The sequence below is a fragment of the Miniopterus schreibersii genome (assembly GCF_964146895.1).
Source record: "Miniopterus schreibersii genome assembly, chromosome: 16".
NCBI lineage: Eukaryota > Metazoa > Chordata > Mammalia > Chiroptera > Miniopteridae > Miniopterus > Miniopterus schreibersii.
Window position 1 is genome coordinate 7,786,734 of NC_138116.1, and position 13,949 is coordinate 7,800,682.

At 46.2% G+C, this 13,949-nt stretch overlaps 1 protein-coding gene across 1 annotated transcript in view; it reads right to left on the reverse strand.

Moving 5' to 3' along the window:
* The window catches only part of CEP112 (centrosomal protein 112), a 217,300-nt gene that overhangs the window by 21,499 nt on the left and 181,852 nt on the right, over positions 1–13,949 (reverse strand). The window contains exon 24 of the mRNA XM_081162815.1: positions 10,066–10,155. Within this exon, the coding sequence (XP_081018941.1) occupies positions 10,066–10,155 (90 nt within the window). The remainder of the gene's footprint in view (positions 1–10,065; positions 10,156–13,949) is intronic.

Here is a 13,949-nt window from a genome sequence, read left to right on the forward strand (position 1 = left end):
TCTGTTCCTGCAGGGGGTGCCAGGCCTGAAGCTGTACCTGCCAGATCCTTTTTCCTGCTGTAAGAACCAGCACAAGCACCAAGACAGACGATACAGACAACTGTGCCCTTTCCTTTCCAAATGCCTTGCTATCCACCTGCACAGGAAATAGCCCCCACATAAGTTTGTTGAGACCGACCCAACATGTTGCAAGTTCTTCCCTTCTTAATAATCAAAGATGAGAAAATCTTCTGACAGAGTGCTCTCTGCTCCTGCTTCTCCTCACCCCTTCTGAATAAATCTGAGTACAAATCTTGCACACAAAACCAAAAGTGGATCTTGTAAAATGATCTGTGTTCCCGTATTACAGTAATAGAAGCTCCTGGAGGAGAGGTTTTCTATGTCATGTCTACATGCTGAGAGCTGAGTAGGTATTAGGTTGTCTAATTGAAATAAGTGTATTTCACAAAATTTTAGTAATGGCAATAATGCTACACTTTTCACTAGTTCTGATGTTCCCATGTGATTTGATAAGTCATTCTTTGCAATTGAACATGTTATAATATTTTTTTCCAACTGGAACTATGCCCTCTAATTCTGTATAGAAATCCAAAAGGTTATCTACATGGCAAGTATATTCAAATGGTCTTTTTTTTTTTTAGTTATGTAAATCTGTTTTTTTCTCTCTAGAGTTTTAAATTTATTTTTAGAGAGGGAGGAAGGAAGAGGGAGAGAGAAACATCTGTGTGAGAGTGAAACATAGATCGCTGCCTCCTACACGCCCCCTATTGGGGATCGAGCCCGCAACCGGGGCATGTGTCCTGACCGGGAATCGAACCATTAAACTTCCAGTGAACTGGATGATGCCTAACACTGGCCAGGGCTATTCAAATGGCCTTTTAGTCTTCTGAATTTCCTTTGTATTAAAAAAATCATTTTTCTTTCCTCATTACTAATTTAAACTGATAGACGTCTGGTGCCTCTTAAATACCTCTGCATTATCATTTGTTTGACAATAAACAATTTCAATTGCTTCCACCTCAAAATAGCCTTTTTCTCAACAGGAGGAGATCTCTTCTGGCTGGACTACAGTAGAAAGGGAATTGCAAGGAAGTGGCATCTCAGAATATGTGATACTCTTCTCTGAACGTGACCAGCACAGTAACCAGTCCTCACACACTTCTCCCTTGTAACCACGCCGACTCACCCCCCCTTCCCCATCCCTATGTATCTCCTTTTAGTTCCTCTCCCCAGCTGTCCCCTCAGTCCCGTGAATTCCATGCTTAGTAACTGCCCTGACAGGACGCTGCTCAGGGACAGCCTGCTTTCCGTCTTCCTGGGAAACTATATTCAGTACCCAGGTTAGCGCTTAGTGATTCTGCTCGCCCACCTGCTGTGAACGGTGGACTAGAACACAATGCGGTTTTAAGCTTTGGTTTCCGATTTTATTTTATTTTTTTAAGTGCCTCCATAATTTACTGGTTTGGAGTAAGTCATCTGTATGAAATCACTTTTGGATTAAAAATATAACTTTAAAAAAGACTAAAATTAAAGCCAAAACTATTAAAAAAAAAATCAAACCAGAAGAAGTGAGAATGTCTTAGCGCATTAGTCCACTGCAGGAGTGAAAGACGGACCCTGCCCCAGGCGGGCATGGCTGGCTCTGAACCCAGCAGCCAGTGCTGCCCTGTGGCCCCCACCCCATCCTCACTGAACCCCGTGCTCACTGCCCGTAGGAAGAGCCACTTCAACAATGCAGAAAATGCTTTATGGAAAAACAGCTGCAGTGACGCAGTGGGTGCTTCCCTGACACTTGGATCTGATATGTCAGCAAAGTGCAGGATGAAAAAGACGCAGTGGTCGCTTCTGGGACCCACCTCCTCTCTCCTCCCGCAGCCCAACAAGCCCAGGGAAGTTCAAAACAAAGAGAATCTCAGGAAAACGATGAAGAGACTGATGAAGAGACTCGCAGCACATCCAGCCCAGAGGGGCTGCTTTCAGTTACCCTTTAAAAATGGCCTGTGATCATCAGGCACAGTTTTAAGTGGTGGTTTGGGGTACAAATGTCTAACTGGCTTTGCCACTAAAATCTCCTAGAATAACTGATTTACAGGGAATGCTTTGATGAGATGCATATTTTAATGAAAATGCTCATGTCCCTGACACCGTGCTTCAAGTGTTTTTCAGAAAACAGGCGAGGGTTCCAACTCTCATTGACAATGAGGTGCGGCCAAAATTAAATGCGGTTGCATCCCTCATAACGACTCAGATTTTGGAATGATGCATCACACCAGCTGTCTGGGAACAAATGTATTTTGTTGGCATGGGAACAAAAGAATTAGTCTGAATTTTGTAAATAAACTGCGGTTATTAAGATTACTTGAAACAAGCCAGAATAATAACCATTAAACATGAAAAGTCAATAAAAGTCTTTGAATTATATTTCTGTTGCAACGATTATTCCTGTTTTCATAATGTGCTTTGGGATAACACAGTTTGGAGCTGTTAGTACTTTCAAATAGATTTCACTGCAGATGCGTTAGTCAACGGCAGCTAAGGCTGTGAAGTTTTAAAATCCATTATGGAAAATGGAAATTAAAGGCTTGGAAATCTGTAAAAGACCAATTCTTCCTTCAACAATTGTCACAATTATTGCTTCACTGATTTTCTGTCTGCAGAGCATCTTGTGGGGGCCGAGGTAGTCTAAAGATAAGCAGAGCTAGCCAATGAACGCTTGAAATAGATTGATGTTGGTCCCCCTAAAATCCATGTCACTCCCGGCAGATCACTGGGCACTGCGCGAGGCAGGCATTCTTTGGAAATACAAATGGTAATCGTGGAAATGGGCTAACAGGGCGGAATGAGCTCAGGCACTCGGAGATGTCGAACATTACCTTCCAGCTACTGAGACCGCAGGGGCCACATTTCATTCTCAGACACGAGAAGCTGGGGAGAAGCGATAGAATGCTGAGTTTACTGCAGAGAAAACAAGGACTTTGCTGGTGTCCTTCCCGCTCCGGGCTCTGGGGCACGCTATGGAGGAGATTTGGAAGGAAAATCTGCCCTGCTGTGGAGCGGAGCGGAAAGGGGGGCCACATGGCACTTGTGACAATGTGGACGAATCCAGAGGACATTATGCAAAGAGAAATAAACCTGACAGAGAAAAGATCTCACTCATCTCTGGGATTAACAGAAAAGGAGAGAGTCAAACTCAGAGAAATGGAATAGAATGGTGGTGTGTGTGTGTGGGGGGCGGGTAACAGGGGATGGGGGGGACCCAGGAAATGCTGGTCTGAGGTACAAACTCTCGGTTACAAGACAGTTCCTGATCTAAGGCACACATGGAGGCTACAGTCAATAATACTGTAGTGTATACTTGAAATTTGCTAAGAGAGTAGATTTTAAGTGTTCTCACCACATACAAAAAAGGAATTATGTGAGCCGATGCGAGTGTTAATTAACTTAATTGTGGCAATCATTTCACAGTGTATTATCAACTCATCACGTTGTGCATTTTAAATAGTTACAATTTGTCAGTTATACCTCAATTAAGCTGGAAAAAATTACTGAGGAAGAAAAGAGAAAAGGTGGCTGTATAGGGGGGGTGCTGCCTTTGAGGCCTCTCTGCGCTTCCCTGGGGTGCAGCCCTTTTGGTGCGATGATGTCTGGGGAGTAGCTAAGGAGAAGACTCAATGGTCCTCCTCACCCCAGATGAAAATTATAAAAGAATAGCTACAGTATTTATTTTAACAAAAGTCTAATCAATAATATATTAAGAAAAAGTCTACTTAGAATATATGTAGGAGGCACAATCCTAAGGATCTGTAATGCCCTCAGTTTGGTGACTTTGGAAGTCCTCCCCTTAAACTCCCTGTAGCACATGAGGAGGCCAGTCCTCCCTCCCGCCTGCCCTTCCCCCTTTCCTCCCTCCCTCCCTCCCTCCCTCCCGCCTGCCCTCCCCCCCTCCCTCCCTCCCTCTTTCTCCCCCTTGTCCCCTTCCCTCTCCTTCCTTGCTTCGGTCTGTGAACTCCCTGAGCACCACTAGGCTAAATGCTGATGGATAAACACGACCTGGTCCCAGCTCCGGAGCGCACCCTCAGACAGCATGCATCTCTCGAGGGGGAGTTGATGGGAAACCTTTACAGAGGTCACAGAAAGGGCTGCAAGAGCAAGATGAGAGGAACGGGGGGCAAGGCCATTTTGAGGATAAGACTCAGGGCAGCAAAGGTTCTCCAGAGCAGTTCAACCCAACAAGGGCTGGCAGACGCCATGAAGATGACAGGCGGCCCTTCCCCCCGAGAGCTTCAAGTCCAGTTCTTTGGTTTTCATGACCGATTCTCTGGCTCTGCTCTTATCTCCCTGACCATCCACTCCTTTGAAGTCCTCTCTGTACACCCCCTGCTTTCTCTGGTCCCGAGTGTGGTCCTGCCCCTGGCTCTGCCCACGGCCCTCTTATCTCTCTGCTCTTCCTTGTCAGTGTCGCCCACACCAGCGGGCTTGTGCTGTGTCCCCAAGATGACCCAGACATGTTCACATTTCTAGGGCTCTTCCTTAAGTTCCAGACTCAGATTTTGAACTTCATGTCTCCAAATGAATGTCCTGCTGCCGCCATCTCAGATTCAACGTCTAAAAAATGATACTGTCATTGTCCACTATATCCCAGCTTATCAATTCAAAAACTTGGTGTTATTTTTAACATAATTGCTTTCTTTTGCCCTCTAAATCTGTGAATTTTAAGTGAGTCTTCACATCTCTGCCTTTCTTTCTACCCCCTTGACAATAAAGGAATACCTGAGAGATAATTTGGGTTTGGTTCCAGACCCCCACAGTAAAGCCAGGATCACAATAAAGGGAGTCGTAATCTTTTTGCTGGTGGAGGGTCTTGCCTTCAGTTTGTAAAAAAAGCACAACATCTGGGAAGCGCAATAAAATGAGGCAATAAAAGGAGGTCTGCCTGTGCCCAGGTTAAGCCCTGATTTCTCTGTGGCTGGTGGTATGACCTTCAGTGCCATACCCTCTGGATTTGTCCCTTTTCATCACTTGTCCATCTTATCTCCTACTGTCACATTAACCTTTCTAAGGCACAAATGCAATCAGATAATGCTACTGAGTTAAAGAAAAAACCCTCAATGCTGACAACTGCTTGCTGACCAGTGGCTGAAGTCCCTAGCATTGTATCCAAGACTAGCAGTGACAAAAGTGGACTGAGAAGCAGCAGTCTTCCCACTGGATCACTCTGGTCCTGAAACCTCTCCTGCCCCCCCCCAACCCATGCTTGGTAGCCATCTCTGGGACAACCTCTGCTCCTCCCCAAATACACACAATCACCTCTGAGCCTGTCTTCACTTGCTAGATTCTCTGAAATTAATTAATGTGTCTAGGCTCTAAATATAGGTCATTTCAATCACTGCAAAGCTGTGACTGAAATGTTAAGTATGACTGGCTTTTCGCTGTATATTTTAAGACAATTTATGGGTTACTTGTGCCTGCACAGTCCAGACCCTTAACACTCAGACACACCAGATAAGATTCGAAACCAGAGCAGCTGGCTGCTAAAACACTGACGAGAAAGCGAGAGGCACTCCAGGAGCTGCCTGGGGCAACAGGTGAGGGGGAGCCCCGGTGGCCCCTCCTTGGACTGTCCTGCCTGGAAGGACCCTGTTCCCTTGAGGGCCTCAGGGTCTTGAGACCACAGTGTGTCAGCAAACTCCAAGCCCTGCCTGGGGCAGTGGGACCCAACCTTCACCAGCTGAAGATCCTCCTCTCCCTTCCTCACCGGGTCTGGAAGGATGGAAGCAGGACCAGTGCTGTTCTTCCCACATTTGTGATTCTGAACCTTGAACCATTTAGAAGGATAAGAGAGAGCCTCCTTCAAATTGCATGTGTGGCGCCTACATTTTACACGTCTCCTCTGCTCTAACAGACTGTAAACTCCTCCCCAATCTACTCATTTTTGCGTCTTCTCAGCACCTACCATTGCCTAGCACAATATGCCTGTCAAAAGTTGAATGAAAATAGTAGGACCCTGCTGAGAAATGGACAGCGCTGAATTTTATTTATTAGGAGATCTCTCACGGTTTTTTCTCACTAATTTACCTAAAATAAGCTTCTGGGAAACTGAGCTACCAATGTAATCAAAGCTATTAATACTTTCAAAACTTAAGATACCTACTTCCAACCAGGGGATCTGCTGCATGTGTACTATTATCTACATTATATGGGGTTAAAATCTGACATTGTTTAGTGCCTCTGTGACGAATATATACTTTGCACCTTATTAAGAATACCAAGTGAATTTTTAAACTATTTATTTTCTTCCCTGTCTTTTCCATAATTTGCAGACTGAATTATCTTGGGAAGGGTTAGCAAATTACTTAGCCTCATTGCCAATAATGAAACATCGTTTGCTCTGGAGAATGAGACTCAGTTTTACACGTCCCTGAACCAGAGCGATACAGGACATATCCATTTTACACAGCATTCACTCTAATGGAAAGTGTAATGTCCTGGGAGTGAGCCGCCCACATACCACATAGGCAGGAGTGGTGTGCCACTGCCCTGTTAGGGCACTCACATCCTTTCCCGATGACTCAGTTTCCTTGCACAATGAGGAAGCTGGATCAGAGCTCTGGTCTCCCCTTGTTTGTTGCAATTACAGGATCCTGCTCAGATCTTATCTGGAATCAGAAATTATTAACTCCTGGTATGAATAAAAATAATGATGATTTTTAATGACTTTACTATTTATGAATTACAGAACAGATTGTGTTTCTGTAAGGCTGGCTTAGATAGAAAGGTAGTGTTTCCTAATTTTATTTGGCCTCTCTTGAACCTGCAGAAGGAGCAAATTAACCCTCTGTGACGATGCTGACCAGGCCTCCTCTGGAACCGGTGCTGACCAACCGGCCCGGGTGAGGAGTTAGGAGAGCTGATGGCACCGAGGCGAGGGGTGGGCAGCAAGGATACCACCCATCAAGACCTGATGAGAAGCAGCTTTCTGTTTTTAATTAAAAACACAACTTTTAAAATGCCTCATTCATTTTTTGTTTTTATAGAATCAAAACATAGGAATTTTTCGTAAATGAAAAACAGAAACAGTTTAAGCTTTTTTTTTTTTTAAAGCAAGCGAGTTAAAAAAAGAAGCCCAGGAAATTGTCCTTTGTAATTCTGCCAGTTTCAATTTTGACTCTTTATGCAACTAGTATCGGGATAATAAATTTGGTTGGAAAGGAAGAGAAGGAAGTTTCAAGAAGCCGATCTGCACACGTTTCAGTTGTTCGATTGGCTGATGTCAGGCCAGTGCCTGGGACTGCCTGGCTCTGACAGAGGCAAAAAAGAAAATCATGTGCAACAGTTTCAAGATTTTAACTATCCTAAGAAAGCTCACATATAAGCGGACCGTAAAAATGTACAGGACAGTACTTCTAATTATTATTATTATTACTCTTTTTGTTGTTAATCCTCACCTGGGGATATTTTTCCAATGATTTTTAGAGAGAGTGGGAGGAGGGAAGGGGGGGGGAGAGCAACATTGACATGAGAGAGACATATGGATTGGTTGCCTCCAGCATGCGCTCAGACAGGCACTGGGGTCAAACCTACAACCCAGGTACGTGCCCTTGACCAGGAATTGAACCGTGGCCCTTGGCTGAGCGGGCCAACAGTCTAACCATTGAACCATGCCAGCCAGGACAATACTTGTAATGATTTTGACTACTTCTATTAGTGTCACAAATTGAAAGGGGGGCATAGATCAAATTTAGATAAAAATAAAAGTTAAATTAATATGAGCAGTATTTATCAAGTGCCCCTTATCTGCTCTTCAGTTTTGTTGAAGCAATTGGCATTTTTTCCCAGCGACACCCTAGGATCTTGTGGAAAGGACCCAACATAGTTGCAAAGACTATGAAATATGCAGCGTTACCCAGGGGTATTTCCTGACGTTTCTTTGGTAAACTTGTAGCCTAATAGAAGCTATCAGGAATTAGTGTAAGAAATAGTCTAAAAAGCTAGCTATTGTCACTACAAAGATGAAAGCAACTTTGATGATCAAAAAGAAGTCGATAGAAAGAGACGGAAGTGGTTCCTGAGTCCTTCCCCATTGTTCATCTGGGATTTCTTAATTTCCCCACTCTCAGCATATGATGGAGTTTTCTGTGTGAAGTTTTGCCATGAATTAGAGTGATGTCAACAAAGTTTTACCTTAAGTCATATTTTATCACACACTGGAGAAATCAGTCCTCCAGGGAGCCCTGTTTCCTGCCTTTAGGAAGCTTGTCTTCCTCAGTTTTAAGTGTCCTAGACAGAAGGCGGAGGCCAGCTGACCTTCGGTGACAAGGGAACCTGTGCCACTGCACCCGGACACCACACTGCCATCCGAGGGGGGTTTTCACCTGCGGCCATGCCCAACCTGCTTTCAATTCCCTCTGCTCTTTGCTGTTCCCTCCCCGGGGAGGGTTAATGCTACTGTGAAGGTGTCTGGAGTGGCATGTTTGCTTTCCTGCCATCCTTAATAAATGTACTTGCCCTGTCTCTGCTATGCAGCTTTTTTATGAACTAGAAATGTAACTTTAAAAGTGTCATAAAAGGAGCAAAGGTCTGGAATTCAGATAAACGTGCGCTTGAGTCCACCCGGACTATTTACTAGTTCTATGACCTTGGATGAGTTACTCAACCTCTCCGGTTTTCACTGTGCCTTCTGTGAAATGGGGACCATAATGCTGGCCTCATATGGTTGTGATCAGCATGAATGAACTAACGTGTATGACGTTTTGGTAGGCCTTTGATGAAGTGTAGTTACTAATTTTTTTCATTCTAGTGTTATCTTGTTTTGTGATCCTACAGGCCCTATGCAATACATATATGTGTATACTTATGCATGCCACATATACGTGATACATATCTACAGGATATGCATACTACGCTGGGTGCACGTTAGAGAGCAGAAGGAGTTATGAGGCGGTCGTTCGGTATTAACACTCAGCGTCTGTCAGGTGCTTACATCCCCCACCTTGAGGTCCTGTTTGTACACCCCTCCGGAGACGAGATTTCCTGCAGGCCCTGCCTCAGCGCTCCCCCCCCGTGGGAATGCTGGCTGGGCTCCCCCGGCCCCCCCCCCGTCGGAACGCCCGCCGGCCCCGCACGCAGCTCACTACGAGACCAAGTACACACGAGTCCCAACCCCCGCGCCGGGCCCCTGCTTAAGGCTTGGTGGCTCCTGAGGAATGTGAGCAACGCTGCACCCAGGGGCCGAGGACAAGGCATCTGTAAAGGTTTCACTGAGGCTCCTGAGGCTTCTTGATACATTGTTGACTTTTCAGTTTAAATTGTCAAAATTACCACAAGGAATAATTCACTATAACCAGAAGAACTGAATAGAAATAGTCCTGCCATTGGAAAATGAAATAGGTCATTAGCTATCGCCATAGCCAGGTAATTCTGGTTATATTAGATCTGTCTCTTTAGTATCACGGACGGAAAGAAGAGAAAATTAGGATTCAAGAGAATGTGATGTCTATCTCTAAGGACAACCCGGTCCCCCGAGCCTAACGCGACGAGGTGACACCCGCTGGGCTGAGAACCCTCCCTCTCCCACGGCCATTACCAGCAGGTCGATCCTGACTGGTCTAGGCTGGTTCCGGTCCCAGTCCTCTTGCCAGGGATTGGACATGCCAGGCCTAGCATGTGACCTGTTCTGGCCAATGAGGCGAAGGGAGGGGGTGCGCGCTGGGGGGTGGGGAAGGGTCTCCTTCCTCTTCAGGAGGGGCCCCTGGGAACGGGAGGGGGGGGGGGGTCCCTCCGGGTCCCTCCCGCCTCTGGGTGCTGCCAGGTCTGCATGAGGCGCCTTGGAATTGCCTTCAGGGCGAAGTCAACACAGGAAGAGCCCCAAGAATGTCAGAGAAGCGAGCCTGGCCTGGAGGCCCTGCGCAGAGCCTGCCCTCCCGGCAGCCTCCTGGTCTCGCGAGGCAGCAGCCGCTGTGGGCTCTGCGGGCGGGAGCGGGGTCCTCTGCTCCGCGCGGCGCGCCCCGTGGGAATAGGACACACACGCTCGGCCGCGGGGGGGCGCCGGGGCCGGGGTGCGGGTACCTGCTCCTGCGCCTCCAGCTCCTTGTGCTGCAGCTTCTTCTCGGCGCACCGCACTTGGTTCGCGCGGTTTTCCAGCTCGTCCCGCAGGGCCTGAAACAGCGAGCGACAGACACGTCAGCACGAAGAACTAGCGCCCCTGAAACAAAAGTTTTATCACCTGAACTGGCATCAAAAAGGCCTCAGATCTGTGGCCTATTAGTGTTGTTCCAAAGAGTTCAGGCAAACAAACCAGATCTGAAGTGCTGGTCCCAGATGTTTTCCACTTTAGGAACTAGTAAAAAAAATCCCAAACTTATAAAACAGACACATTAGCAGGTGTCAGTGCATTTTATAAAAACACCCCCTATGTTCCCAGGACAGAGCCACAAGCATGCAATGAGCACAAAGCTGCTAATTAAAATAGCTCAGTCGGTACACCTGCAAGTACACGTACACCCCAAAAAGTGTCCTGATAGCTAGGAAGTGCAATACTGGGCCAATGTGACACTTTTCAAAATTATACTATGGCAACTTGAGTTACTTATAATGACCTTAAAGGAATTTCTCTACTAGGTCATTGAGGGTGGTATAGCATTTGAGGAACCTATGAGAAGTGAACAGAAATGAGTTCTTTCAGTTGCCAAATAGCTGTGGGAAACAGAATTCAGGTTAAGAAGGAGAACTTACAAACCATGAAGATCAGTAATTATCACATCAATTACTATTTTAAGTAAAGAGGTGAACTAGAAAAGAAACAGTCCATTCAAACCACCCGATGTAACTGTAGATGTAATATGTAGAAGTTTACAGTGAGTGGAACACACAAGATAACTACAAAGATGCCAAATTCTCAAAACAAAATTAATTCACTCAAGACTCTTAAGTTTCTGCTATATGTCAAGAACCTACTACAGTCAGAAAGAGCAGTGAAAGAAAACAGACAAAAAAGTTCCCTGCTCTCATGAAGCTTACACTATATTAGGGGCAGCTGATAAGCAAATCATAAGTATGATATGTCAGTGGCAAGTGCAGAGGAAAAATAAAGCCGGGAAGGAGGATATTCTGGAGTGGGGTTGGGGAGGGGTGCTGTGATTTTAAACCAATGGCCCAAGAAGGCCCAACTGAGGAAAGACCTAAAGAAGATGAGAGCAAGTCACATGGGCGTCTGCGAGAAGAACCTTCCAAGCAAGAGCACTGTATGTGCAAAGGCCCTGTGCTGCACGTGGGAGGAATCCGCAAAGGCCTGTGTGGAGGGTGAGCACAGGGGAGCAACAAGGTCAGGGATATAACAAGGGTCAAGTCACATCAGGTCAAGTGAAGCTTCAGAGGGCAGCTAAGAACTCTCTATTTTAGTCAGAGGGAGATGGGAAGCTCGTAGAGGGCTGTGGGAAGATCCTGCTTTGGTTGCTGTAGAGAGTATAATGAAGAGGGATAGGGCAGAGCTGGGAGGCAGGGTGGAGGCCGCTGAGATATCCTGGGAAAGGATGATGGGGAATTGGCCCAGGATGGTAGCAGCTTGGGATGAGGGAAGTGTCAGATTCCTAATATATTTGAAGATAGAGATGGCAGCCCTGAGATGTGGATGCAGAGATGGGGAAAAAAAAAAAAAAAAGACCCTAAGGATTTTGGCTTGAGCAGGTAGGAGCACACAGCCGGGGAAGGTTAAGGGCAGGGCTGCGGCAGGCAGATGGGCTACATTGGGTTTAGAACACCTAGGACACACCGAGTGGGTGTTGGGTAGCAACTATTTATGCCCAATTGTGTTTTTTTCATTGACTTCTGAGGAAATCATTCTGCAGTGAAGTCAGGGGGTTAAGTGCAGTGCAAGAGAAGGCAGCCACAGGAGGGCCTGAAAGAGGCATGGATACGGGGAAGGGGATGCGGGCGGTGGAATCACGAAGGGCCAGTGGGGAGAGGAGGGACTGGAAGATACCACAAGGCTCTGACACTGAATGACCAGACAACAGCGACACCACCAAGCGACGGAGTGACGGGAAGGAAGTCAGAGCGGTGTGGCATCTGGTTTTTGACAAGCTGAGCTTCATGCGCTGGTGGGACTTCTGAGGGGACCAGCCATGCTGGGAAGGGGGTTCTGAACAGTGGCGAGGGGCAGAGGTGCACGTGGGGACGCTTCCTCGGGAAATGAAGAGAGAAGCGGTTCTAACACCTGCCCTTGGGTGACACCCACACTTGAGAGCAGGCAGCGGGGAGAGGCCGAGAGGACTGGCAGGAACTCAGCGCAGGAAACGACCATGAAGTTAGAGTCGCAGGACCCTGCTCAAAGCGCTGCCAAGAGGACAGACAGCAGTCAGACCCGGTTCCTCCCAAGTCCGCAGTGAGGGGACTGTTACACATGCCGCTTTTAACAATCTATCAAAATAGAAGTGAAATTACATCTGCTTTCCAAAAAGGTACCACTTTTCAAATTTGCTCAGAGTTTAACTAAAGGTGTAAAACACGTGGCCTTCCTGAGGTTAATCAGAAAGCAGCATGTCTAGAAATTACTTTTATTATCTATTAAAAAATCAGTTTTAAAAACTGGAAAGAAACCAAATAATAATTCACTTTTGTAAAATGTTAAAATGCACTAGATGAAAAGAAAATGACAGTTTATACTGGCAGCTGCTCCCAGTCTCGTATTCTAGAAAATTATTAGGCCATTAGCGTTCCAGCCTCGGAATGCGACATCAGACTATGAAAATGACCACAGTCACTCAGTAAGTACCGGTGGGAACCCTCTTCTAAGTTGTGGCTTCTTTATTCAAAATCCTTCAAGTCTGACACAAAAAAATCACAACTTCCAGTTTATTCCTGAGAAAAGCCCAAGATAATTAAAGAACGGAATGTACAACGTTGGGTAAAAATCAACAACCACTGGAACAGTTAAGCTGTTTATTCTGCAAAATCATCCCCTGTCCCTTAGGTCTGCTGGGTGACTTGCACCATCACTGAAAAGGCAGCTCTTTCTCCCGGTTCAACCTGCCCTTAGACAGCAGATGCCAGGCAAGTCCTGCTTAGGAAGCTCCCCAGTGCCCACTCTGATGGCTGGGAACAAAGAGTGACACTTTCCAGAAGAAAAGTGTGAATGACATAATGAGCTTTCAGAGGACAGTCCTCACTGAGGGTCTGCCACACTCCTAAGGGATTGGGTTACAGGACAATTGGATTTGTTCGTGTAGAATATGAAGATACTTAGAGCAAATGAAGGTGCAGACAATTTTACTTGTTAATGGACTTTCCAGGGTGAGGAGGAGCCCTGGTGGCTAATGGACCCATGAACGGGGCCCATGACAGTCCTGGAACTTTGCCATTGATTTGGGGGAAATGTGTATCACAGTCAGTGCTATTCTTGTAAAATTTGTGAGCATGATTCGAACAAGCCGCTCAGCCTGTAGAACCATGCACTAAGGAGCTAAGTGCAGTCTTATTAAAATAAAAACCTGTTCGGAAAGATGTCAGCGCAGGGAACTTGAGTCACGTTCTTCTACACGTTTCTGGTACACAGACTGTACAATCATGCCCTCCCACTTTTTAAGTGTTCAAACCAGTCCTCACGGATGTGAAATTTAATCTTTTACACATATATTCTGCCTCATTTTGTGTTGCCAAGTCTTGGCCATGCTTGTGTCTGGCCTTTTGCGAAGCCCAAGGGCACATTTTCCTGGGCCTGCCATACATCGAGGGGCAAAGGATAGATGGATTCTTTCCTTGGTTCAGTAGCAGGGAGCATGTTCCGCATGTTTTCTGGGAAGTGGGAACCTTGGATATTATAGTGTCCTCCTACTTAAAGGGGCTAGATGAAAGTGTATGCAAGCAAAAAGACTGTGGATTAAGTTTTGTCCTATACAGACACAAAACTGGACCCTCAACGTCAGCGCAGAAGGCGCCTCGTAGCAGCAAGGTGT